General features: G+C 39.0%; 2 protein-coding genes across 4 annotated transcripts in view; one reads left to right on the top strand and one right to left on the bottom strand.

Moving 5' to 3' along the window:
- NSMCE2 (NSE2 SUMO ligase component of SMC5/6 complex) overlaps positions 1–12096 on the bottom strand; it is a 132721-nt gene extending 120625 nt beyond the window's left edge. The window contains exons 1-2 of the mRNA XM_074577817.1: positions 11958–12096; positions 8350–8497 (exon numbers count right to left, since the gene is read on the bottom strand). Of these exons, the coding sequence (XP_074433918.1) occupies positions 8350–8482 (133 nt within the window). The 5' untranslated portion in view covers positions 8483–8497; positions 11958–12096. The remainder of the gene's footprint in view (positions 1–8349; positions 8498–11957) is intronic.
- A 15-nt stretch (positions 12097–12111) lies between these two features.
- Positions 12112–27782, top strand: part of WASHC5 (WASH complex subunit 5) — a 29525-nt gene continuing 13854 nt past the window's right edge. Inside the window, exons 1-11 of one of the 3 annotated variants that reach the window (XM_074577815.1) lie at positions 12112–12304; positions 13179–13467; positions 15728–15873; positions 16873–16957; positions 17229–17329; positions 18265–18457; positions 20404–20556; positions 22995–23108; positions 24217–24388; positions 25232–25359; positions 27188–27317. In XM_074577815.1, the coding sequence (XP_074433916.1) occupies positions 13282–13467; positions 15728–15873; positions 16873–16957; positions 17229–17329; positions 18265–18457; positions 20404–20556; positions 22995–23108; positions 24217–24388; positions 25232–25359; positions 27188–27317 (1408 nt within the window). In that variant the 5' untranslated portion in view covers positions 12112–12304; positions 13179–13281. The remainder of the gene's footprint in view (positions 12305–13178; positions 13468–15727; positions 15874–16872; positions 16958–17228; positions 17330–18264; positions 18458–20403; positions 20557–22994; positions 23109–24216; positions 24389–25231; positions 25360–27187; positions 27318–27782) is intronic. The other 2 variants (XR_012585794.1, XM_074577816.1) reach the window with 2 other exon arrangements.

Raw genomic sequence — 27782 nt, 5'->3', positions numbered from 1 at the left:
CAGCTTTGTCCATTAGGAGGCCACTGTGGGGTGGAGAGCAACCTAATAAAACATATGCAAAGGAAAGTAGGATGTACAAGAAAACATCTTGACACAGCTTATCATCCCTGGACAAGAACAGGATAGCGAGTCAAAGTTTAGTCCTGCTCATTTCCTCGGTCAGCCAACCTTCGTGCTAACTCTTGCTCAAGCAGGTTGCAAAGTGTCGTTCTAGTCTATACACTAAAGCCTGTTCTCAGGATAAGTATGTTATGTTTTGATTATTTTTATGAAGCACAGTGATCTCTAACACTATGGAAACTAACAGAGCATTACAATTTTAGAAGCACAGGTGTTGGCAGGTTCATTTCTGGATCCACAGACAATCACATCGTGGTCACTTCATGCACAAGAACTTAGCCAACGTTAAGATTCATGTTATGTTAAGGTACTGCAGGAATCCTACATTTGCACTTTCAATGAAAAATAAACTAGAAAAAAAAAACACCAAACAATTTTATATTAAAACACAGCTACAGAGTCTGTCCTTATGCTGGAGTTTGCACCATTCAAAGTAGAAGTTTTAGGTCACTGTCAGTGAAACTTCCATGGAAAGGTCCCTTGCTTTGTGATGAACAAACTTTTAATCTTCAAGCCTGACTGTTTGTTATAGGTTGCTGCAATGTGTTTAGAAAGGCACTGCATGTAAGAATAGTGCATATTCCGTAGACGCTCATGAACCGTGTATTAAAAAGTTGACAATAATTTAATAAAACTAGGCTGACTGTCGTGTCTATATTCTCTACTCTCCTTCCTACGTCAACAAGGGTCAGCAATGTTTAGAGTGATTTGATTCCTGTTTAACATCATTTTAAGAGAGCAGTGAGAGAAATCAAAGTGCTGTGGGTAATCTCACAGACCTAAATCCACATTGAAAAAAGAACCTACATTACCAACTACTGTTTGGCTAGTATTTAACAGGCATCATGATGCAGGGTGGGTCCCAAGCAATCTGTAGAAGAGAAAGCAGCCAGTAAAGGGAGGACATTGCACATGTGAAATGCAGTGCAGCACACATGAAGAAAAGTGCAAGGACAGCTCTGGGGCAAGGGGAGCAGACAAATGGGATAAGCAGCCGGAGTTGGGGTGAGCTCTGCTGGCAGGGAGAACAGGGTATGCACCAGGAAACGAGCAGACAAGCAGGAAAAGCCAGAGCTGTAAAAGGCTAACTTAATCTGGGGCACGTGCCAAAGAATCGTATCACTAACACTCCGTAAGACCCACGGGCCTGCCCTGTACATTCTGGTGAGCAGAAAAATCCTTCAACGTGTGGAGACAGAGAGGAGGAATTCTCATGCAGACCTTGCCATTGCTACGGGAAGATCACTGCTATGTAATACAGATGGCAAGGCGCCACGGTAGCAGCTGACCATAATGTTCTAGGGCAAATTTTTGAAGAAAAAGAAAAGGATCTCATTTTTTCCCCCCAAATAAGATCAGAGTTCAGGTGCAATAACTGTGTCCCACACACATTTTCTACACTCCAGGGCCTCTACACCTCACAGTGGGAATGAGATGTGTGGTTGGAAGAAAGCCCATCAAGGAAGTATCTTGATCTCTACTAGAAAACCTGTTCAGCTAATTAGACAAAACCCTATCTGTCAATGCTTTAAAATGCTTTTCAGAAGTTTTATGCCAAGAAATTCTTATCATCTTGTCTGCAGTTAGCATACTCTCCAGCCCTCCCAGTTATTTCCCATTTGTACTGGACATTCCTCCCAGTCTTTGACTCCAGCCCAGACAAAAGCAACAGCCCTTCCAAAGAGCAAGCTGCTCGGCTAAAAGCCTGGAGGTGACCATGAGGTAGTCTTCTTCATTCCAGTATCTATAGCTCTCTGTACTTCACAGTCCCGTATTATTGACACAGTTCTGCTGCTTCCTCCTGAGGATTCAGATAAAACTGCCATCCTTACTCAGCAAGTCAACAGAATTCACATCTGATAACTCTGAGCGGAGTTGGGAACGGATGCCTGTCTTGGACATGGCAGACCTGTGCTGGGCCAGCATATTCACATCATTATCAGCACATCAGTCAACACACAGCAGGTGACACTAATTTCAAAAAAGAAGAGTAAGACTTATCCTTCCAGTATTTCACACGGATGTCCAGCAGTGCTTTCTAACCCTATAGAGCTACTTTAAGTAGTTTAAGTAAAAGACAATTCAGCAACTAAGAGAAGTTTAATTAGCAGTGCAAACAGCTGTACCTCAGCATGCAAAGGTGTCGATAGGGGGCTGAAAGTTCCATACTAGGAGCATTACATTTGAGAGACAATGACAAACAAGTACTGACTCAGTGAATTCTTTTTTCAATCACACTACTAAAGCTCAAACAGCAGCTTGAGGCTAAATTGAGTATAGTAGAACTTAGATGATTTTACTTGCATTAAAACTAATTTCAAACAGTGTCACCTTCAAATTCACCTATCTATTAGGACTCCAGTCCAGCAAAGGAGATAAGCATGTGCTGAAGCTTTAAAATATACAGACCACCCTGAAACTTGGCAGACCACTCAAGAATTTCAATGTATCCTTTCCTTCAGTATTTTGCTAGGTTGGGGCACAGAACATCCAAGACTGTTTTGAGCACAGGGAGGACATACTGAAACCACCTGTGCACAGCCTAGTTTTCTGCTTAGGTGTTTGGTTTTTCTTATATAGTAACATTTTAAAATGTTTCTATACCACAACGGAATTCTTGAAAGAAGAGGAAAAGATGACTTTTAGACAATGTCAGTATCTAAAGATAATTAGCATAAAGACTGAGATGGACATAAAACTTATCCTTCTTTTTAACCCATTAAATAAAATGAGCTTTTAAGGTGGCTGTTTGCCTTTGACATTCAGTTTGGTGAAACTAGTTTTAACCTCTAGATACAGATCCTTAATCCCTTACAGGATCTTTTAAAATTTTTTCTCTTTGCCAGCACATGCTCACATCACACCACCATCAAGATGCTTAATGCTAAAAGTCTGCAGATTCTCAATGGACAAGGAGGTCTTAATCAACAATTTAGCTTCACAGACATCAAGATTATTTGAGAAATAAAAGGTTTTCAGGATGAGATGCATTACAATTATTCTTCACCTAAATTAACAGCAGTTAACAGGAATTCTGCCTTATTTTGCTAGAGTTCGTACATGTTCATAAATGAGCAATGCCTGACCTGAACAGTTAACACTAGTCATTTTTTTTCATAAATCTATGCAGGACTAGAACAAAATGGACGCAAATTTATTAGTGGACTAAGCAATAGAATCACTGATGAAATTAAGACTTGGTAAGTGCAATTTTGTCAATGAACCTTACAGCAGTCTAAGTATCTCATCCTTACAGCACACTGTGAACAGTGGATTCCTTAGAGGAAAGACACTTGGGAATCACTGTGGTTAGAGCTAACTTAAGATTTATCTCCAGAGTGCAGCAGCAGTGAACAAGATGCTAGAAGGCATAAAAGAAAGGGGAGGTAGTACAAAGCTGGGAACAGATTCTGAGTGTTTATATCATTAAAAGCCTCACAGACATTTCAGTCTGTTTTAATTCTACTGTGAAATATTTTCCTTTTGACTTCTTCATGTGAGGTCTATCATTATTTACAGTTCCAAGTAAAAAATCCATACTGCCATATTATCTCTCACTAGGACTCCCAAAACATCTCACAGCATTAAATAAAGCTTAAATGGACAGAAATAATTTTAAATTTACTCTTGTGGACTGCAAAAAGATGTCAAGAGAACTATATGCATAAGTAGAGATGAACGTGAATCTGCCTAGAAATATTGGGTGTTAAATCTTTCCATTATTCATATGAAAAGAAAGCATTGTTTTTATTAGTATTATTATTTTGCAGAAAGTAGTAAAACAAACTCGTTCAAGGTTATGGAGAATTAGATTAATTGGTACATTCTGTCCTACATTTCAAAATGTGGGACCATGTAATGAGAGGCTATAAATCTTCAGATCTTCAAAGTAATCTGAATTGCAATTTATATTCGTGAAACTGATTCCCTCACTTTTCTAGATTTCTCTGACCACTATTTATTGCAGAGCTAGTGTTTAATTATTTAACTGACCCTTCCTCCCGCATCAATTCCTCCAACAGTTGTTTATACTCCTTGGAATATCTGTGTCCAGTGAGATTACTTTATCTTTCCAGAACAGAAAGTCAAAAGCTATAGGGGAAAATTCCAAGTTAATAGGAAGTTCTGAGCACAATTAATGCGTAGGAGAAAAAAAAGAAAAGCAAAGAATCCCAAATCTGAGAACTGTATCCAAACTAAAAGGCTCTGTTTTTATTGCCAGAAAGTAACGGCCTCATGTAAGTTAACTATGATGAGCAAAAGTGTTCATTTTTCAGAATATAATGAATAGATGTACATAGGGCTCTTAAAATAAATTTAACTACAGCAGTGCAGTAATGCACAGTAGGCACAGTAATCACTAGTAGCATCAGTACATGCACTGGCTTGCAGCCATACTGCCTTTATCCCGCCCGAAACAGATAAATTCCATTTAAGCAGGACTGAAGTGAGTGAGTAGGTAGATGGCAGCTTCCTAAAAGGAATTATGGTGCAGAGAGAAAGGATAGTCTCACTTCAACATGAGGCATTCTCCATATGAAATTACCGCTGAAATGAAAACCCAGTGCTTGATTTAGTTCTGAAACATTCAAACATTATGTCAAAATAAAGGTGTGAAAGATCTATTGTGATATTTATTCATGAGTAAGCAATTTAATCTGATGTCCAACTCAAAAACCTCTATCTTCTCTAATAAAGTTTTCTCAGTTGTTTCAGCCAGTTAGAGGAAATCTTATTTTCTCTTTTGGATTATGAGATTATAATACAGTTACAATGTTTCTGTGTAGGCGCCATTATTCACCCATAAATTTCATTTCAGTGGTGGTGAAGTAAGTAATCCCTACAACCATTATTTACCTCCCAGAGAGTTGAGCCGCTTAGCCAGTGTTTGCAAAGCCTCTGAGATGTCTGGAGAAAGGTTACTATAGGTTACGAGGTTACTATAAATCATGGAATATCCTGAGCCAGTTCCTGCCCACGAGTCTGTCACCTCTTCCTATCGGCAGCCCTCCGGTTTCACGATCAAACAAGTAGTTTTATTCCCTCTTTATTCTATGTAACACTACCACCATCTGTTTACAAAGCTTAAATTCAAAATCATTCTGAGAGGATTTTATAGCGTCTATAACCAGTGTAAGAGTTCTGTGTTCTCTGGGTGGTTTAACTGGAGAAGACTTTAGGCTACTCAAGGATCATGGCCCGATCAACAGACAGGTAAAGAGGCCAGTTTCTTTTCAATGCTTTTTGTAACTTAAATGGAAGTACTGCTTACTTCCTATCTTCTTCTGCCCCCTAGTGAGCTTAGATTTTCACTCTACGTGAACAATCATGTGGCTGCTTTATAACTTACATGAATACAAAAGTGCTGAAACACCAAACTGTTTTCTTTTTACATCCTTTAGAAGCGTTCTTCCTATCGTTCTCCACTAAATACATCAGAAACCAAAGAGCTTTTTCTAGCCCTACAGTGCTAATATGCAGGAAGTAATTTTTACTGAACAGGGAAACACCCACAAAATTGGCACACCATAAAACCCCTTTAAACATGTCAAAGAAAACTTAAATTTGTTAATTTATATTTCTCATCTTTACTAGAGCTCTCACGTTAGAAAAATCACACACAGGTTCTTTCACAAATCACTGTTTAATTAAAAAAAAAACAAACCACAAAACCCACAAACTATGGCATTTGCTGCATAGAAAGCATCTCAAATACAGCACCAGAGCAAATCTACTACCATATCTAATAAAGTAGGGAAAAGTGATCCGGTTAGATCCATCGTGTACGTTTATAGGAAGTCCCTCCACAATACTGCATTAAATGGTAGCCAGTCCAGCAAACATTACTGTGTACTACCTAATAAATATGCTTACCAGTAAACGTTTCCAGGATTGGGCTTGTGGAGAATAGCAATTAAGAGAGTAAACAGACATCACCTGCTACACTAACTTTGCCTTTTCAGTTATTTGTCTTCAGATGTGAATGTGACCTCTCTCATGTACTTGCTATGACAAGTTTTGGTACTATTCCCAAAAAACAGAGTTGTCCAATATGAAAGTCCAAAGGAATAAAATACCTTCACAGAAATAGCACTTGTAAAACAGAATAACAGAATTCTTTGTTTCTACAAAGCCTGGCAATGAAACCTGTCAGAAGCTGGACAGTTAAATTCTGTAAAGGAAACTAAAACAAACTGCAAATGGGACTAGAAGAAGAATGCAGAAATGTATTATCTAACGCTGGCTCAAAATTTAATTTCTATTTTGCCTCAGAACGTGGAGGCAAAGTAGGATAGATGAGTAACAATTCTAGAAATAGAAACCATCACATGTGAGTTGGAGGTAAGACCTGAACGGTCAAGTGTGGCAGATCAGATGATGCTAATTCTAAAACTCTTTTGTTTATCAGAAGTACGTCATGCCACAGAAACCCTGTATCTTTCCTGATGGCACTGTGCAAGGAACATAAGAACTTGAAGTCCAAGTGGAGCAGCCAGCAGAGTGAAAACAAAACCTTATGAGTGAGGAGCTTCCCTTATTTGTTTGTTCCGTGTACACACGTACATATATCTGCAAGGAGAAGTGTAGCAGTGAAGAGGACAGTTATTGTAAGTAAAAAGCTAACACCGCAACACCAGACCAAAGAGGGTGAAACTAAAAATACAAGTCTGGAATACCTTTTCCGTAGAGCAATGGGATGGACTATGTTAAAAGGTCATGCTTGACAATTCTGTAACTATGATTCTACAGGAAAGGTGCCCCTGTTAAAATAAAATGAGCGTTATGGTCTAGAAACTGTTTTCCCTCTCCATGATGTAACTTAACTGTAACAATGACCGTAGGCATTTCACCAAGAGTAATCTCCTACCCTCAGGATAGAATGCTAAATATGGTCCTTTTGGTTACTGACTGAAATGGACAAAATAATTTCAAGTTTGTAAATAAGGATTAATGTGTCAGAAGCAAGTAAGTAAGTGAGGAAGATAACATTTCCTAGGAGTATAATGCACAGGCTTCCAGCTGCAGACCTGCACAGCGAAGCGTTAAGTTGCCTTTCACCCCTCCAAATGGGAATGCAACAGGGGCTTTTACTGAAATGTGAAATTAATCAAAGCTTTTAACTTTTGTACAAATAACTAATTTCTGTGGATCATTCTGTGGTCTTGGGACTGAAAGAATTCAGTACATTCAGTGTATTTCCACATATTGCTTATGGCAAGGTAGGAGAGATGGTGACTACAAAAGCAGAGAGGAAACAGAACTGGTTATACCAGTTTTACCTCAAAGGGAATCCCCAGTTGACTGTTCAGACAAGCTTTCCATTTCCTCTACCCCACTAGAAATTACATGTCAATTGTCTCTGACGGCAGTATGGATAAAAAGGTCGAAGGATAGAGAGAACTATCACAGTAGGAACAGAGAAAAGCATTCATCTTGATTGTACATAAAACTTGTCTTAGTTGTGTGCAAAATTTATAATGAACAGCAAAACTTTTGTTTCAGAGGATTCTCGTTCTCCACTCTCCACTCATAATTAAAACTATTAGGGTTTTGGAGTTTTAAAGTTTTTATTTTTTTCCTAGTGAAAACATTATCACAGGTCTAAGAAAGATAGAGAAATGGGATGCCTAATGTTTGTCTTTGAAAAGTAGCTTTGCAGTGCACCTGTTATTGTGAAATAGCAATGACGAGACTGTTAGAAGTGATTACAGATTTAAGGTACCCCATTTTGCAAATGTTCAAATTGAAGCACCCCAAAAGGGCCTAATTTTCAGCAGAGAAAGAGACAGCATTTAAAAAAATTGCATCCCCTAACAGGTGTCTCAAGCTTTGTACTCAAAATCATTATTTAAATATATCTTGCCCTAAACATCAAATAAAACACACACAAAGAAGCAGTATTGGAATGAAAAGTCATTTTATTCACCCACTTAAGAGGCCTTCTCCATCTTGTTCAGCAATGTTAAAGTTTTTACAAAGCTGTAGGGTACCCACCACTGGAACACAATTAGTCTTGGGTGTTACAAAAGCTGGGACAATGTTTGCCTGGTATTTACATTTTCACTGAACTTATCATTTAAGATAATTAAGTGATTGTAATGAAAACAGCCTGGTCTAGCCAGAAGAGCTACAGTTCCTATAATGAAGATAGATATTGACAATAACAAAATACATAGGCCTAGGACTCATCTGTCAGATTCAGGATGCAATAAGAGAGAATATACTTACTGAAACTTTCCACAAGGTCAAGGGCAACATGAGTGGCAATCTCCATTCCAGTATTTATGTAAGACTGGCAGTTTTTCAAAGATGAAAGAGAGGAATCCACAGAGTTGAATGAGATTCTTGCACTGCCCGGCATCTTGAAATCGTTACTCTAGAAGTAACAGATAAAGCATTTTGAATGCAGCTTACACCCAAAGAATTTGGGAGAGAAAACAGAAGTACAGATAGCTAACCATAAAGCAGTGTCAACAGAATCACTGAAACAGCAGAGAGCAGGGATGGAATCTTAGCTCCCAAGATGCCAGTAGTTTCTGTGGAACTCCAATTCACCAGAGGTTTTCAATTCACTTCCTATTCACTATTAAGCAGAACTACAACACAAAAAGCAACTTGCAGTTTTCATCTGCTCGTTCCTATTGTTAAACCACAATGAGGTTCAAACTCAATGATTACGTTCACTTGAAAATTACTGCTCTATCTCAGATCCAAAAAAGCCCACATGCCCAAAAACCTGTCTGTGTTTTCTAGGCATGTTATCAAGTAGGCTTGAAAGAAATATAACCTCTTGCATCCAGTTCAGCCTCACCAAATACAAGCCTGATTCAACAGTTGGCCCTTGGAAAAAATAATCTAACAAAGGGCCACTCTTTTAAGAATGTACTTAACAGTAAAACATCTACCACCATTTTTAAGTAAAAGCGCACCTTACAAATGCTGCCTGCTTCCCCCAAAGCTGCTACAAACTTTTAGTACCAACATTCCACTAGCACAGAATAGCATTCCACAGGAATCACGTTTAGTTTCTTTACCACCGTCTTCCTTTCCAATACTGATCCACAACCTACAGCCTTGCAGGGATTAACTGCTTCTCCTCTGTCATTAACACAACCTTCACGTGGGTTTGCTTATGCCGTGCCTATCCACACTGCTCACATCAGTTGGTTTCTTCTGGACATGGATCTGTCAGAGCAGGTCCAGAGGAGGGCCACAAAGATGATCAAAGGGCTGGAGCGCCTCTCCTATGAGGACAGGCTGAGAGAGTTCGGGTTGTGCAGCCTGGAAAAGGCTCCGGGAAGAACTTATAGTGGCCTTCCAGTACTTAAAAAGGGCCTACAGAAGAGAAGGGGAGGGGCTCTTTATCAGGGAGCGTAGTGATAGGACGAGGGGTAATGGTTTTAAACTGAAACAGGGGAGATTTAGATTAGATATTAGGAGGAAATTCTTTACTGTGAGGGTGGTGAGACACTGGAACAGGTTGCCCAGGGAAGTTTTGAATGCCCCGTCTCTGGAATTGTTCAAGGCCAGGTTGGATGGGGCTTTGAGCAGCCTGGTCTAGATGGGCAGGGTGGTCCGAACTACTTACTGAATATGAATAGGACCTAAAGATGATCTTTAAGGTCCCTTCCAACCTAAACCATTCTATGATTCTCAAAAATTCCAACTTCTGCTCTTCCTTCTTCATGCTTTGCCATAACTTGCTTGGATAACATGTAGCTATTATAAGAAACATGAACCTGGCATGCAGAATTTTATACTAAGTTTCAGGAGATAAGAAAAATTCTGCTCAGCTTTAGATACGCAGTTGTTTACAAAAATAAAAGTCTTGAATAGACAGAAATACTGCATTAGTCCAAGGACTATACTGAGATCATATTGGGGGAGGGAGAGAATGGAATCCATAACCACATTTGGGATATACCAGAAGTTTTATCTGAATTCTACACAAGATCCCAATGGGATCAGTTGTTCTATCAACAATAGCCTTTGACAGGCTATAATCCAACAGAAATCTGGAAAATACCTTCACAGAAAGGACAAAGCTTTGCCCAAGCTTTGCATACCCAAGGCTGTATCTCCTTCTGGTACTTTCCCTGGTAGTCCATAACTAAATCTTGCTTTCACCCTAACCTGAACAACATTGCCACATTCCTCATGAATATCCTGCAGACTCTGACGCTTGAATGCCTGCTGTCATGCTCTCTTCTATCCTAATGTTTTCTTTCAGATCTTTTTTTTTTCCATTTAAAAAATGTGCTTGGCCACTCAAGACTATCTTTTATGACACCACTTTTAGGTCATGTGCTTCCAACATTTTAAAAACAGTTCAAGTTCACCACTTAAACTTGTGAATTACATATAAATTGCTTTCCTCTCTGGACCCTTCTAAAGGTGCATTTTGCCACAGAGGAGGCAGCAGCTTTCAACAACAGCTTGTTATGTCAGCTCATGCTCTCCCCACCAAAAGACAGTGATTGCTACCTTTAGAGATCTTTAGAGGCTTGTCAAACAACAGAAGACAAGGAAAAAGTTCCATACAGAACTCCTTGAAAGTAAAGGAAAAGGATGCTCTTAAAGATTTAATAAATACTTTCAGCTGTTACTTTTTGTTTTTTTTAAAGCACCTGTTTGCCATCTTAGCAAGACTGTTTGTATAGAACCTCTGTGATCCAAATATACACTATTAAATAGTCACATAAAATCATGTTAGCAGCTTCATCTTTCCGGGCCCATTTAGTGAGAACCTAATTCCCTTCTTGAACTTGGTAAATCTCACTGAGAAAGCCTGCTGTTCTTTTGGAAATTTCACAGATACACACTGTGAAAGGCAGGAATCTGAAAAAAACAACAGTGAAAAGTTAAAAAAGCTTCTTCATTCTCTTGGCATTTGTGGAAGCACTGAGCAAACTACACAGGAACAGAAGTTACTGTTTACAATATTAAATCATACCATTGGATTGGTAGTTTCATCTCAATCTGTCTAGTACTATTGGACAAATTTTCCTTTTTTTTTCTTTTTAATATTATTTTTCTTAGAAACTGTTTATGATCCCAAGCAAAGATTTCACTCTTGAATTTTCTAAGTGAATTCTTCAACTTTCAGCTTGCAGCTGTCCACTCTGCCTTCAGAGGAAAAGCCACATTCCTCACTGGAACTGGCTTCACAGTAGTGTTTTTTAAGGCACTCCTTTTTGCCAGGAAGGTCTTCAATGGGTCCATCAATGAAGCACTTAAAATTTGCAACTCCCACCCCCTCACTTCTGGAAAATACAACCAGCAAAATCAGAGTTGAAAAGGTGACCAAGTGAGACTACCCGAGGCAGGTTTTCTTCCTTCAACAATAAGTGATCAAATGGTCCAGACAGGGCTACTAAGCAGCAAGCTTAAATTACAGTTTCTATTCTGCCACTTATTTTAAAGATTTCAGCAAATAAGCTAATTTCTCTATGCTTCAACATCCCAAACTATGAAGGAGAATAAGAAAAAAAAAAGTTACTCCTATAACACAAGATCTAGAGATGACAAGTGCTCACTGACTACCAGGACTAGTGCCTACCCCCGAGACACGCTCGGTGACCACCTACCGCAGGGAGACGTTACTTCCCCGCCACAAAGGTCTGGAGAAGATCCCACCACGCAGGAACCCCCGCTCCCCCAGCCCTCCACCTCACTCCCCGGCCCACCCTGCCCCTCCTCAGCCATGCACGGAGGATCAAAGGCCACACATCCCCTTCCCGCCCGCCTCTCCCCGCTCCCTCGGCCGGCAGAACGCTGCCCTCACCCCGCCCGAGGGGAAGGGGGCGGCCGAACAGCCGCCCTCACCAGCGCCTCACCTAGTCCCAGCCGCCGAGGCCCGAAGGGGCTCCTGGCCCAGCAGTGTCCTCCCTGCACCGACCCTCGCGGCGGCAGGGACAGGCGGGCGAGCTGGGCCCCGGGGAGGCGGGCCGGCCGGCCGGGCGGCGGAACCGCCTCATCAGCCGGCGCCTCTCCACATGACGGCGCCATCATGTGAGGGGAGGGCTCGGCCGCGCCGCACGGAGGGCCGCCGCCTCCTTCCTTTCCTCCCTCCTTCCCCCCTGCTGCCCGCGCCTCACCTCAGGCGCTGAGGGAGCCCAGCACCCTCCTCCGGGGGAGGGTGAGCGCCGCCGAGCGGGGCCGGCAGCGGCGGGGAGGCCGCCGGGTGAGGGGAGGCGGCGGGCGGTTGGTGTGGCCGCTGAGGCGCGGTTGGAACCCTGAGGGAGAGCACTGGGGCAGGGGGGCGGGGTGGGATGGAGCTCCGAGCCCGGTCCGGCCGCTGAGGGGTCCGCGGCCCGCCGGGGAGGTTGCTGCGGCCGCTAATGGTGTCCGGCGCCTCGCCGGGCGGGAGGGCTGGGCTCCCCGTTCCCGTTTCGGGGCAGAAGAGGCACTGTCATCTTGAATTTATCTCAGTGGCTTGGAAGGTTGTTCTTGGAAAGTCAATTCGTAACTTTCCATGAGTGTTTCTAAATGCAAAAGCTTATTTTCAGCGCTGCCGCGCTCCTTATCTTGTAGGAAACATGTCAATAAATAAAACTGACCAGGAAATGCAACCGCAGCACCGAAGCTAACCAAGCCTTCGGTAGTACATGAAGGAATGGAGCTGTATCGTTTCCATTTGCTGTAAAAGTTTTCCTTGTTGCTAAAGCCTATCGCAATCACTGTGGTTGTATTTTCAAAGTGGGTAGCTAATATAAACATATCTTGTAACGTGTTTTTGCTTTCCTTGCTGCCATCTACTTGCGTGGTCTCAATCGCTTCAGTATTTGTGATGGTTTCCTTTTTCAATAGTTCTCTCAACTTTTCTGGTACAAAAGGTTGTGCTTTCCTTTCCTGGTCACACAAGTGACTGAGTCAAACACAGTGTATATGCTGAAGATTAATTCAGTGTGTATTTTTTTTTCATTTTACAAAGCTGTGGATAATTTAGATTACATAAATTAAAAAAAAAAATTAGAATATGCTTAAAACCACATATAGATTAAACTATAAAAATACGAATACAAACCCCTCAATGTGTGTTGGTTTTGTTTTTACAGGTTATTAATGGCGCAGCTAGTTTTCTCATCAGACTTCTTCAAATAACTAACAATCAGAAGCTGACTGCAGGATTTCTGCTGCTCTGTCACATCCAGCTCCGCGATGGTTGATTTTCTAGCTGAAAACAATCTCTGTGGTCAGGCAGTTCTTCGGATTGTCTCCTGTGGAAATGCCATCATTGCAGAACTTCTGAGACTTTCTGAATTTATTCCTGGTGTTTTCAGGCTAAAGGACAAGGCTGATCAACAGAAGTATGGGGATATCATATTTGATTTCAGCTATTTTAAGGTAAATCCTTTTCTTTTATTGTTAAACTTTTCCTTAAAGCATTGCTGTCCTGCATAAGGATGCTTCACGTTATGAAATGGCCATTCCTGACTATTGTGTTTATTACTAGCGTTCTTCAGAATTGACTTCTTACTCACTTAGTTTTTACCAGAGATTCACCAAACTGAGATAGCAGTTGGGACATGCTTGCATGCTAACATTACGCTTCTGGGCTGTCTTGTTTTTTATGTACTTCTTGTCATACTTAGCCTCATCTTACTCATTTCAGTGAGAAGAAACAGTCTAGGGAAGGTTCTGTGCTTAAAACCAGTAGGCAGAATGTAAGTATAACTGATACCTGCGCTGAGAGTATCAGGGCAAGAAGGGGGCAGCAGTTTTAAGTGCATTCAAGAATAGTCCCAGCTACACCTTTCAAAATGTTTGATGAGTCATCTGGCCTGTGAACTTTGATGGATACCGATTATATAAAACTTGAGTATTGTATTCTGGGGGTGTATTATTAGTAGTAGTAGTAGTTTCGTGCAGGAACATAAAATTATACTTTCACCATCAGGTTCTGAGCCTGCGCAGTTGGTTGTTTTTCCTTTGAAGCAGTACTGTGGGCAGTATGCCCGTCTTCCTTTGGTTATCTGTAGTTCATTCTTTGCAGCCATGAAAACTGCTTTCTGCTTTCCTGTTTGACAGTACTGGGATTGTTCGTTCGCTGGACTTGTCACATGTGCTGAATAAACAAATAGATCAAAGAGTAGTGTCCATGAAAAGCCCTTATTTCCCTTACAAAATTAAGCTTCTTGCAGTACCTATTTCTCTTTGCAATTCTTCAGCGTGATTAAGAAGGAACTACAGAGACTTATCTAATCTGACTTTATCTGGATAGTACAATACAAGAAGTGTTAATAGTAAAGCAAGGGGGAGGGATTGTGGGTTTTTTTTAGTAAGAGTTATAAATTTCAAGCACTAACCATGAGCCTTAGATGCTGAAAACCCTGAGCACAAATCATTTCCCAGATACCTTTAGATCTAAGTGCTTGCTGTTTTTAAACAAAATACTTGAAATTTTAAAAGCAAGTAGGCATAATTGGAGAGAAATACAACTATCCTTGAAACTGTAAGATTTTTGGACGTTAAAGAAGCATAACAGTGCTGCTGCTTTTCAGAGTACTCACCCCAAAATCTAGAAAAGACATAAAGTAGAGATCAGTGAATTTACAGATATTTTCATTGCGAATGTGCCATTTCTGTATTCATGATTCTTAGAATTACCTAATGAGAAGAGATTTGAGATTTTGAAAATTCAGGCTGTTTACTTCGGGCATTTGAACTTCATGGGCAGTTTGGGGCCTGCTTTTATCCTTTGTTTTATGTAGGTATTTTGCACAAAAAGAGAAACAGAAGAGCATTTTTAAAACAACACAAAAAATGTCATCTGGGTATTAAGCTTGATATTTCATTTTAACTCTATTTTAAGCTATTTTTGTGTAGTTCATGTTGACTAAATCCTTTTAAGCCATGATCTCATGCTGTCGTAAGTGGTCTGTGGAATAACGTTAACAGTATTTTCAATTAAATGTTAATATTTTCAACGGAACATTAACAGTATTTTCATTTAAATGGTGATGGTGAGACCAATGAGAAACGTTGACAGTGGTAAATGCTTAGAAAAGTTTGTACCATTGCTTTAAGGAATTCAAGCTCTTCATCCCAACCCTTTTTCCCCCGCAGTTGTTAATGACATAGTTTCTGCATTAACTTGGGGGACTAGCACTAAGCTAGATACAGAGTCTGTAAGAAAAAAAAGGTAGTGTAATACTTTCAAGCAGTTTAAATGTATGTGAAATGAGAAGGTACTAAGCTTTGTAAGGCTTCAGTGTTACGATTTCTATCTGAGAAATCAATTAGACCAAAGGTGTAAAGCAAAAAAAACCCAGCAGGGAGATAGTTAGCACTATAAAAAGCACACAGTGTCTTCAGATGCACTGGGGCTTTACCCAAAGCATTAACTATTCTTTTCCATTGATTACCTGGGATAAATCATATTTAAAATCATTGCAGATTGTAACAAAGTGTAAAACTCATCTTTATGGAATCAATGTTCAATCACAAAGTAGCTTCGAAAACTACAGATCCTTGTTTTAGTGAGAAACGTTAATTCTGGCGTTGTGCACAGAGTGGTGGTTGTACGTGTCTGTGTCCTACTGAAGAGAAGTCAAAAAGAAGTCAAAGTTAAATGTTATCTCTAAAAATTATTTTCTTTTTCTAGGGACCTGAGACATGTGAAGGCAAACTGGAAGCCAAACCTGAGTTACTGGACTTAGATGAAGAATTTCGTGAAAACAACATTGAAATTTTGACGAGATTTTATCTAGCTTTTCAGAGTGTACATAAATACATTGTAGATTTAAACAGGTAAGGTATCTTAAATATGTGTGGATTTTCTTACAGACTAGAGTACCGTTTAGTCTTAACACTGAGAAGTTTTTTCCTTAGAGACCTGATGTGCTCACTGTTGAAGCATATTCATGTGTACCTGGAAATCTGGATTGCTGGAGCGAACACTAACTTTTGCTCCTACTGTTGCTTACCAGCTTGAAAACATTTAACCACTCTACCTCATTTCCTCAATTGTAAGCTAGAGCTACGTTTTCTTCTTTATCTTGGAGATTGTCTTGAAGATTTTTTTAATAAAAGGAGACTCTACATTATTAAACTAAGTTTTTTGTGGTCTTGCAAAACAGAATGTCAGGTGGGTTTTTTTCTTTAACTTTCATTTGCATTATTTTTCTGAATTTAATTTTTCGGTGAAGTTGCCATATTCTCAAGTTTGCTACTCTTACCGGTAAAAAAAGAATATGAAAGGTTCATTAAGTACTCTAAGAAAAAGTTCCAGAGAATCTTAAGTGTAAAAATTGGTTTTGTTATTGATCTTATAGGAAGAGAGTAATTAAAAGATTACGTATTTAACATTATTAGTAAGTAGTGTTACTGGAAAATCCTTTAATAGGAAGAAATCTTCTGTTAATTGAGATCAACATATTCTACTTCTAGCTCTACCTTCCAAATTGCAATCAAGATTAATTTATGGTATTTCCAGAGTTATTTTTGAGGAAATTTGAAAAAATGACAGTTTTACTAAATTTTGGAGTGGAAGCCTTCTCAGTGCTCTGTTCTCAGGCTGTTACTCACCCCTAAGAAGACTAAGAGGATGTTAGCTGTAAGTTACAAAGTATCCTCTAGTGTCTTTCACATATGCCATCAGGGTATGGAGGAAAAACTGCATGCTGCTTGTAGTAGGGAAATGTTCTGATGTGTCCGTTGACTTTCAGAGAAAATTGACCGGTTGAGTTCTGAGGACATATGATTTGAGAGCAAAATAGTCAATGACTAACTCTTTGTTATGATTCCTAGATATTTAGATGACCTCAATGAAGGAATTTACATTCAGCAAACATTAGAAACAGTCCTCCTTAATGAAGATGGAAAACAGCTTCTAGTAAGTATTGAACAGTTCTGTAATAGTAGAAAATGAACCAACTAGTTTGGTGCCAAACTAGACAAATATTTAAATTTACTGAATGCATGGAAATGCTATGACTCACTTTTAGGAGGACAAAGACCAAAAATATACAGCCTGCCATTTTTCATATTGTATTGACTGCATAGTTGATGTTGGGTTAGTTTACCAATATATGTTTGTCTTTGTGTGTTACTACAAAATAGCATTTATGTGATTTCTTCCCTTCATTCTTCCTTTTTCTGAACAGTGTGAAGCGCTCTATTTATATGGAGTCATGCTACTGGTCATTGACCAGAAGATTGAAGGAGAAGTCAGAGAAAGAATGTTGGTTTCCTACTACAGATACAGGTAATATGCATCGGTTTTCAGAAGGGCTTGAGGCTGGAAGGATGTAACATGCAGTATATTCAGTTAACTAGGTTATTGAGTTAAAATAAATCAGCAACTCTTTGACTGTCTGGCGATACAGATAGACTCTGATAATTGTGCAGGGCTCTCTGCATGTTAATTGTCATAATAATGTCCTTGCATTAGCTGGTTTTACAGGTCTAGCCGCAAAACTGGAGCAACAGATTTTTCATGCTCTCATGATAGAAATTTGAAGTCTGCTGACAAACTTTCAGCTAAAGCTTTAATGTTGCAAGTGCCAGCTATGAAAGTATCACAGGTTCCCAAACATGTGAGCAAATCTTGGTGAAAAGTCCTGAGTATCTACACAATAAATGTGTTGCTTCTCGTAGTTACAGTGCTTGCTTAGTCAAACCAATGAGGAGTTTCCAGGGTAGGATGACAGCATTGTTATATGACAGGATTTCAAAGGGCATCAGTGCAAATCCTTTTACGCATGTAAAAAATTAGTTATCCTGTTTCTATGCTTCTTTGACTATGTTTATGCCTCTCAGTATATAATGAGAGAGGATTCCTTAACTCTGGAATGTAGAAGTGGGTCAGGAAGGGGAATTCAGAAATGGGGAGGAAAAAAGAAAAAAAAAAAAAAAAAGAAAAAAAAAAAGAAAACTCCTCTGAATGTAAAGCTCCTTGTTTCTTTTCCTGAATAAAGTTCATTTTTCTGTTTGTGCGCTTATCTGGGATTCCAGTATGGACGTTTACCAGTGTCCTCCTATAATATGGTAAAGATTATGTTCATGGATTAAACAACCAAAAATCTCCCCGACCTTAGTCAGGGATCATTTTCTTGGAGGAAAGGTGTGATTACATGGTGAGGAGAAGGAAGGAATAGTTAGGTCATACAGCTAAATTTTTGTTTTTCTTTTGTAAAACAGTGCAGCCCGATCCTCTGCTGATTCCAATTTAGATGATATCTGTAAATTGCTTCGAAGCACTGGATACTCAAGCCAGCCTGGAGCTAAAAGACCTCCAAACTACCCTGAGAGTTACTTCAGCAGGGTACCCATAAGTGAAACATTCATTAGCATGGTTATTGGCCGCCTACGGTCAGATGACATTTATAACCAGGTAAGTTAATGTGAGATAAAAGAGGGATCTAAAACTGAATATAAAATGGTTTCTCAGGTTGAGAAGCCTCAACCGTGAAGCCCGGAAAAAAATAAACCACAGAATTATGGAGGTTTGAAGGGACCTCTTAAGATCACCTAGTCCAACCCCCTGGTTCAAGCAGGGTCAGCTAGAGCAGATTGCCCAGGGCTGTGTCCAGTTGGGTTTTGAGTATCTCCAGAGGTGCAGACTGCAGAGCCTCTCTGGGCAACCTGCTCCAGTGTTTGTCCAACCTTGCAGTAAAAAAAACCAACCTTTTTTGTTTAGTGTCTTTAAATCATAAATGATTGGTCACTCTTAATAATTCTAATTCTTCCAGAGATTCCCATTCTTTTAGTTACTGCAGAGATTTATCATCCCTTAGTAGACAATGCATTTAAAAAGGAACACTAATATCACAGTTCTAAACTATGACAATTGTATTAATAAAGGAAAAGAATAGAAGTCAAAGCAAAGTATTAGTAATGGCTACTGTGTTTACAGTCTCCTCTAATATGACTCCTTTGAGAGATCTTTAATAAAGCATTTGCTTTTGAGCAGGCTTCTGTCTTTAGAATGGACAATCAATCTTATTTCTGTAATTATTGGCACACTTTTAGTGAATCCTGGATAACTGAAACAGTTTACGGATGCCAGAAAACCAGCATTTGAAGATTAATGAATGATTATAAGAAACAAAGTCTTAAATCTTTAGGCAGGAATAATAACTTAAAAGTAGGGACCTTATAGAAAACACTTTAATATTATGGACAGACATAATAACTTTCAAGGGGGAAAAATGCCTTTTCAGCTGTGCAGTGTTCTAGAAACAGACAAAAGATAACGTAGCAAGTTGTGAGGAGAGCCCATTTTATGACATAATCTATGTCTAAGATAGGAAACCATGACATGTTTGTGAGACCATACTCTTTTACTTAATCTAGAAGTTTTACTTAAATCAGCTGATACTTTGTATCAAGATTACTTGTCCTCTTTTTTGTATAATATTGTTGGTTTATTGCCTTTCCATTAAAATAATATTACAATTTTTTTTATTTCTATTTTACAGTTGACGATGAAAGACATAATGTTTCTATACAAAGCATGGTTATAAACAATGTACTTTTTCCAAATGTAGTACAAAAAGTAGGGTAGAAATCTTCAGCTCAACCCTAACTGGATACGGCTTGTTTTACTAAATGGTGTTATGTCTGAGGTGTTATCTCCTTTGATACTTGCAGCTTATTCTTCATGGCAGTGGGCAGAAGCTTCCTGGTTTTTCTTACTAGTCTGAACATTTAACCTAATACAATAACCAAACAAAATTAAAGACAAATAGGATGTTCCTAAATAAAAGCAGAGAACTGTTTTACATTGAAAATGTTGAATGTGATTTTGATGCCAACTTTTTTGTTAGTATGGAGGTCTTCTAATATATTATTCTCTGTATTTTTTTAAATGAAAGTTCAGTTGATAATTTGAATCTTTTTGATCTTTCTGGTACATGGAATTGGTGAATAATTAAACTATCTGCATCCTAATTGCCTCTTACTTTGATTAAATTACTCCCTGTTTCTATCCAAGATGAACTAAACATACCTAGTCCTTATAAAGTACTTATTTCTAGCTCTTCTCCTTTCAACTGGTTTTAAGGTCTGTGGTTCATCCCTCCTTTGACTCATTTACAGCACAGTAAAATGTTTCTGTAGCCTGTTAAAGTTAGCAGACATTTACACAGTCAACTTTTATATATACGGAAAAATATATCTGGTAAATATGCTGCATGTGTAAGTACATCCAGCTTACCTAAATATCCTCCTTGCCTCCTAATATCTATATACTGTACTCTTTAATGTGACCTGTAATATTTTCAAGTGGTTCACGTTGCGTTATGTTATGTTCAGTTTTGTTTTGTTCCCTTTTTCTAGGTTTCGGCATATCCACTACCAGAACACCGCAGCACTGCCCTGGCTACTCAGGCTGCTATGCTCTATGTGATACTGTATTTTGACCCTTCTATTCTTCATACTCAACAAGCGAAAATGAGAGAGATAGTGGATAAATACTTTCCAGATAATTGGGTAAAAATTCTGTTTTAAAACTGTTCCCTGGATTTAATGTTTTAGGAATAATTTAGCATATTTTTATGATATGCATTTTAGAAAATAATGATGTCCTAAAACTAGAATAGATTCTTCTCTGTGGAAATTTTATTTTGTTCAGAGTGAAGCAGTCTGAGTCAAACCTTTTGGATAAGCATGGAAGGCTATCCCTTGAAAGTATCAATTATTGTCTTAAATGCTAAATCAACTATAACACCATCATGATAAAGTTTATCATAGAAAATTGTATGCTCGAAGGTATTATAGGCATCTTCTAGTCCAGCCATCTCCTCAAAGCAGGGCTAACTTTGAAGTTAAATCAGGCTGCTTGGGCCTTGTCCAGTTAGTTTTGAAAATATCTAAAATAAAGAATCTACAGCCTCTGTGGGCACCTGTGGCTGTGCTTCATCACTCTCATGGTGAAGAATTTCTTCCTTCTGTACATCTGGAATTTCCCTTGTTGTAGCTTGTGACCGTTGCTTCTTGTCTTTTCACTGTGCACCTCTGAGATGGTGGCTCTGTCTTATTCATAACTTTCCTTTAGGTAGTGGAAGATTGCAGTCAGATCCCTTAGTCGTCTTTCTTCTAGCTTAAGCAAACCCAGCTCCCATAGCCTCTACTTACATAGTGGGTCCCCGTAAGTGCCTTAGCGGCCTTCTATTTGATTTATTCCGGTTTGCCTGTGTCGGTCTTGTGCTGAGGAGCCCAAATCTGGACACATTACTCCAAATGGGAGCTCGTGAAGACTGACTGGATGGAAATAATCACTGCCCTCAATCTGTTGGCTACAGTCTGGTTGATGTAGCCTAGTGTATGATTACTCTTTGTTGTCATAAGGCTGCATGTCTGATTCATGTTCAGTTTGTTCACCAGGTCATTTTCTGCAGAATAGTCACGTAGGCAGTTGGTTCCCAGACTGTGCTGTTGCAAGGGGTTAGTTTTGTCCCAAGGACTTTGTATTTATCATTATTCAACTTCACGTGGTTTCAGCTGGTGAATTCTTCCAGCTTGTCAAGGACACTCTGGATGACAGTCTTGTTCACCAACAAATCCACACACACTGATGTTATTTGGAAACTTGTTTAGGGATTTATTCCATGCCGTTGTCCAAGTAACTTGGAATCAAAACCTGTTCACTCTGTGCAATTCTATACAGCTTTTTCAGATGCAGTGATCAAAATGTAATTACTATGCATCTCAGTACTGAGATTTAGGAACTCCGTTCAGAAGTCCTAGTCTGCAAAAAATGCCGCTGAAATAGGCTGGCATGTAACAATAGAGTCCCCAGGTCATCTATATCAAAGGGAATCAGACTTAACGAAGAAACTATAAATTAATTTATATGTCTCTATTCTAACTATGAATTAATTTATGTATCTGTGTTTGTGGTTTCAAATTGTGTTCTTTTGTACCATAAGTGGAACAGTGAGGAAAGGAAGGAAGAAACTGTAATAGCTGGCTATTTTAATAGATATTAGAATCCTTCAGTTTCTGAAAAACCGAAAGCTTATTTTAGAAATGAGAACTTGACATTGTGAATTTTTTATTACGACAGTGTTTTTATTCACTTGACTTCATAGTAGGACATATTCTGATCCGGTTAAAGATGTCCCCGCTTACTGCAGCGGGGTTGGACTAGATGACCTTCAAAGGTCCCTTCCAACCCAACACATTCCATTCCATTCCAATTGTAAGACAACACCTATCTTCTTGTGATCAGGTATGGATGAGTTAGCTGCATCATAGAGAATACTTGACTCATAGGCTGATTTCAAATGATTGTTAGCAGCTGAAGTGTAACCTTTTCAGGAAATGTCATCTACAGGAAAAAATGAGCTTCACTCCAACAATATGAGAGGGATCCTCGTATCAGCAGACCAGTGTCCCATTTGCCTTTACTGGCATCCTTTTTGTCATTGTCAGAAGAGCTTAAAGGCTGTCAGTGTCCCCCTAGATGCGATCACTCCTGGATGGAGGAATATCGGACCAAAAGTGTGATAAAGCTCATAGTGCCACAGCTCTCCGTTTCCTTCATCTGTCAGTAAACCAAGGTGTCCATGTTTAATCAACTATCTTACAAACACTTGTAAGCACTGTGGAAATGAAAAAGAAGTTGTAAGTTCATGGGGAAAATACGTAGAGGCCAAGGATCATACATAGTGAAAGAACTGCCAGCTTGTTTTCAGAACTCTAATTAACTGTGCCTCTAATTAACTGTGTGCCTTCTATTTCAAAGTCTTCTTTCTCCTTGATTTCCAAAGGTGGTGGAGCAAGAAGTACAGCTACCAAAAAAGTTTAGTTCTTTCATATTTATACCCACAGCATATCACTTTCTACTCAGATTGCTAAATGAAAAGTATGCCTTTTCTTTAATGATAACATAAACACAACTTCTTGTTTTCTGCTTCCAATCTTAGGTTATTAGCATTTACATGGGAATCACTGTAAATCTAGCAGAAGCATGGGAACCCTACAAAGCTGCTAAAACCGCCCTCAACTACACGCTGGATCTCTCAAATGTCAAAGAGCAGGTACGTAAGCCAGAGTTAATTATTTTTAGCAAGATTCAAGCTGTGTGGGCATCTCAAGTATATTATATGACATCAGTAATGCATGGGTCTTTTGTTCTTGCATGCGTTGCATTCAAGTACAATACTTGGAGTACATAACTTTGAGTTAAAGATACTTCAAAGTTGCAAAATCTGGTCTTCACAGCACTGCTTGTTTCACTTGCTCTTGCAGTGTTTGTTTCCCCTAAAAGTTTCGGGGTTGTGACTTAACTTAATAGATGCTCATCAACTTGTTGTTCAGTATTGGCATGTCTTAAGCTGACTATAGTGTTTGGTCTTTTATAGATAACAGTTTTAGAAGTTACGCGTTTATGCTGACAGTGTGTGGCACTCAGTTTTAAATAGGGCCTCATAAATTAAATAAACAATAATCTGGAAAAAGCATCTGATTTAAAAGAATGATACTGGAATGTTGTATGATGCAATGCAGTTAGTTCTTTTTACATTAAATCATTTTTTTCCATGCCTAAAAAACAGTGAGTAACATGGGGTTGGTTGATTGTTTGCCCAGTCAACAAATCAGTTGACTGATGATAGCTAAATGCCTCCTTAGAATCTGACCCCTGTGCTCAGGAGAGAACACACAGAAGTGTCTAATCGAGAGAACTGTGCTATGTATTGTATAGTAAACTTAGAGAATATAAGCAGAAATTTTTCCTTAGTCTTTAGGGAAGAAGTTTGCTAAGTAGAACTGGCATTTAATTCACAACAAGTATTTCTATTCTGGAATAGATTTTTGTTGTTGTTCTTTCTCATTAGGCAATGAAATACTAGTACCAATTTTTAGGAATAATTTCTAGCAAGTACATAAGTGAATACAGGAAGTTTACAAGTCTGCATTTTTGAAACATTACACTTCCTGTGTAGGCTCTTTGCTTTAAAATTTAGCTTCCATCCTTTGTCATGCAGTTGCAGTGTATGAGATTGCCTGCTAGTAATGATAATAATTTTAATAGCACATTTTTGATCTGTGTCCCCTTAAACTTCTCGGGAAGTCAGTGCCACATCATACATGATGTATTCCATTTGAGACAAATATTATACTGATGCAAGCTTTGTATATTGTAAGGCAAGCAGATACGCTGCAGTCACAGAGCGAGTGCACACGCAGGTGCAGCAGTTTCTCAAAGAGGGCTGTCTCAGGGAAGAGCTGGTGCTGGACAATATTCCCAAGCTGTTGAATTGCCTGCGAGACTGCAATGTAGCGATCCGCTGGCTGATGCTTCACACTGCAGACACAGGTAAGGCTTCATGCTAGACTTTTGTTACAGAGCTGTTAATCCTGCTATGCTGGTACTTCATGTTACATCCCAAGGGAAGTTCAGTGTGTGCTGCTGTTGAAGTCAGCAGAGTTTCATCTACTGTTTTCAATAAATTGTTGAGCTGTTCTTTTGCTAACAAGTTTTCTAAAGTCTTCAGCTGAAACAGCACATGTGCATTTCTTTAATTCTTGCGAGCTAGACACAGATATAAAAAGTAGTATGAGAAATCGTGACCCTGTTAAATAATACTCTGCAGAAAATGTCTGGGAACTTTATCTTTTTCTGCTGTATCACTTAAAATACATATACTTCATATTATTTTAGTAATTAATAGTTTAAAAACAAGGTTTTTATTCTGTTGAACTGAAATTCAGATGAAACTGTTGAATAATGTCTCTGACGTGAGTTTTGGTCTGTAAATGTACCTATTTAGACATTCTCTACGTTGAATGCTTCTGCTGTCTTTGAGGCTTCTTGGTATGTGAGAGGGCTTCTGTTACACCTCCGTGCTTTTTCTGTAATGGTTTTAGAAATGTTGGTCTCCAGGTTTCTCACTCAGGTGCGCTAAACTCACATTTGGTTTGCAGAAGCTCACAGAAGAGTTTTAAGACAGCTGAAGCACCACAGAAACCTTAATTATTTCCTGTTCTAAGGAAGGGTTATACAAGGGTGGTGAGACCCATGTAAATGGAGAACAAGTGGGGACTTACATGAGAACAAAATGTTTTTTGCTTTCAAGCTATTAAAAAAAGAGTTTATTTACAAAGATTTAAAAGCTTGGCCAAATTCTGTAACAGTGGAGAAATGTGTTTCTGTTTTCAGCTTGTGATCCAAATAACAAACGTCTCCGCCAGATAAAGGATCAAATTCTGACAGACTCAAAGTACAATCCCAGGATTCTTTTCCAGCTTCTCCTGGATACAGCTCAATTTGAATTCATTTTGAAAGAGGTAATGTGCTGCTGCCCTCCATCATCATTTCCCCCTGAATGGCAGAAGAGAACTGAACACTTGAATAGTAGTAGTACACTCACCGCACAGTCCACTTACATAAAGAATTATTATTTTGATTTGTTAATTGTGAGTTTTCTGTAGAAGATTACATACTACTATTGCTTGGAAGTGACTTTTGCAGTCTTCTCGATAATTGCCAGTTTTCATTCTTCCCAATATGTTTATATTTGCTCAGAATTTTGCATGAACATCCTGATAACAGGCATAATAAAATCTGTTGAGGAAGCTGCGTAAGTTTTTATCCTGTTGTACTTCTTTTTTTCAGGCTGTCTTTTAAACAGAGACAAAAGCCTATGTATGTTGAGGATAAGCTGCTTATGAAGTTCTGCCATTTCTAAAAGATTCCCCATTTAATGCTCTGGTACTAACCTGGTAAAATAGTTGAGAGTATGCTTAATGTCACGTATATGCTTTTTAGAATTGGGTTTCTCTGCATAGGCTGAGATGACTATGTGAAGTATAAGTCAACATTAGACCAAAGTCTTCCAGGATCTCTAAGATAAAAAAGTTGCTGGATATTTTTATAAATGACTACAAATCAACAATGTCTGCATCATACTGTTTTTAAACATTCAGTTAATTTTGATCACTGTATGTCCATCATGCTGTCACATCCCACTCTCAGGAAAGAGGTGGGATAAATGACTTCAGATTCGTAAACTCCCAACCGCACGGACTCAGGTGAGATAAATCTCAAGGTCCCTATAGAAACATTTATTAGCTTCCCAAAATTATTAGTATAGGTTTTAACAAGTCCATGATAATTGGTTAGGTATATAACAAGTTATGGCAAATGGTGAGGTATGCATTGTGTTACTTAACAACAGGTATAGGACAACTTATGGCAAGCGGTACTTAAGGTCATACTTAAGGTCATTACTTAACAACTCTAACCCTTACTTAACAGTTCTAAGAGAAAAGAGAAACTGAGGGGCAGAGAAAGGAAAAGACAGAGAAAAAGACAGAGATAAAGAGATCACCAGTCCTGGTTCCAGCATCTTTTTCAGGGAATCTTCCCAGGCACAAATCTTCTTTCTTGGAAAAATCTTCCCAGGCATGGTCGTCTTTCTTGGGAAGAATCTTCCCAGACACAACCTTCTTCTCTGGTTTCTTCTTTGTTCCCCCTTTTGTGTTTGTTGAGTTAGCATGGTCCACCCCCCTTGCCAAGGGCAGCCGTGTCCCAGGTTTCTCCCTTGTCCCAGGTTTCTCCCTTGTCCCAGGTGACGTGTAGCATGATTTTGGTGGAGAGATGAGTGCCATAGTCATGCATGTTTAGCATGATCTCTATAATCTTCATTAGCATGTGCAGGGGTGCGCACTTTCATAAGCATTTTGCGGATAATGAAGCAAAGGTCGCTTATCGGACATAATGGCCTTGAGAACTGAGAACTAACTCACCATACAAGTGGCAGAACTATCCGGTCTTCACAAGACAGTTCTCCCACACTTTCAGGTGCCAGAACTGTTAGCCTTATCAGTTCTTTGAAGGCCAGGCCTGCATTATTTATTTCCTTGAGAGTGTTTGAGGCATTCCATTGAAGGCTTGGAGGGCCTTCTGCCCCTTGTCAGGGAATTTACAGTCTGTCTCTTACACATGCTGGCTCTATTTCTTAATAGTTTTAATTTTGTGTTTAGTATTTTGGCAAGACCTTGAAGTTACGTAGTAGTCACTGTAAGTCAGTTCCATCTGTTTTCAGTATTATTTCATCTATTGTAGCATGCGTTCTTGCCAGTTTTGTAAACCAAATGCTTTGTTTTTCAATAGATGTTCAAGCATATGCTGTCAGAAAAACAGACAAAATGGGAGAACTACAAAAAAGAAGGATCTGAAAGGATGACTGAGCTTGCTGATGTCTTCTCAGGAGTTAAACCTCTTACTAGAGTGGAGAAAAATGGTAATTATTAAAAACTAAACAGTGTGTGGGGGGATAATTTTGTTTTTTATTTCTAAGCTGATACCAAAAGAACATACATGATGCTAATACTGATAATAAGACAAATTTTCATGTCCTTCGCATGCCACAGTGGTCTCTTACATGCTGTCTTGTTTAGGTTTTCTGCATATATTCCATATGTAAGCCATATATTTAGGTACCTAATAATTAGATGGCCCTATTTTTAAAAATATTTTTATCACTTTATTTAGATATGCCAGGTAAGACTATGAAATGCCAATATGGTTTTCTATGTATAATGGAGTTCACATTGACGTGTTCCATGTACAAAGGAGTGTGAAGATCATTCCCATTAAATATGGGGATGATTTAACCTTTCCTCTCATTCTTTCCCTAATTGTAACCTGGATTTTGGCTGTATCAGCATTTTTTCAAACCTTCTCTTACTTCTTGTCTGCATAAGTG

Source organism: Larus michahellis, chromosome 2 (assembly GCF_964199755.1).
Source record: "Larus michahellis chromosome 2, bLarMic1.1, whole genome shotgun sequence".
In the NCBI taxonomy this organism is placed as follows: Eukaryota; Metazoa; Chordata; class Aves; order Charadriiformes; family Laridae; genus Larus; species Larus michahellis.
The sequence above is the reverse complement of the archived record's forward strand: the minus strand, read 5'-3'. Positions and strand labels throughout refer to the sequence as shown.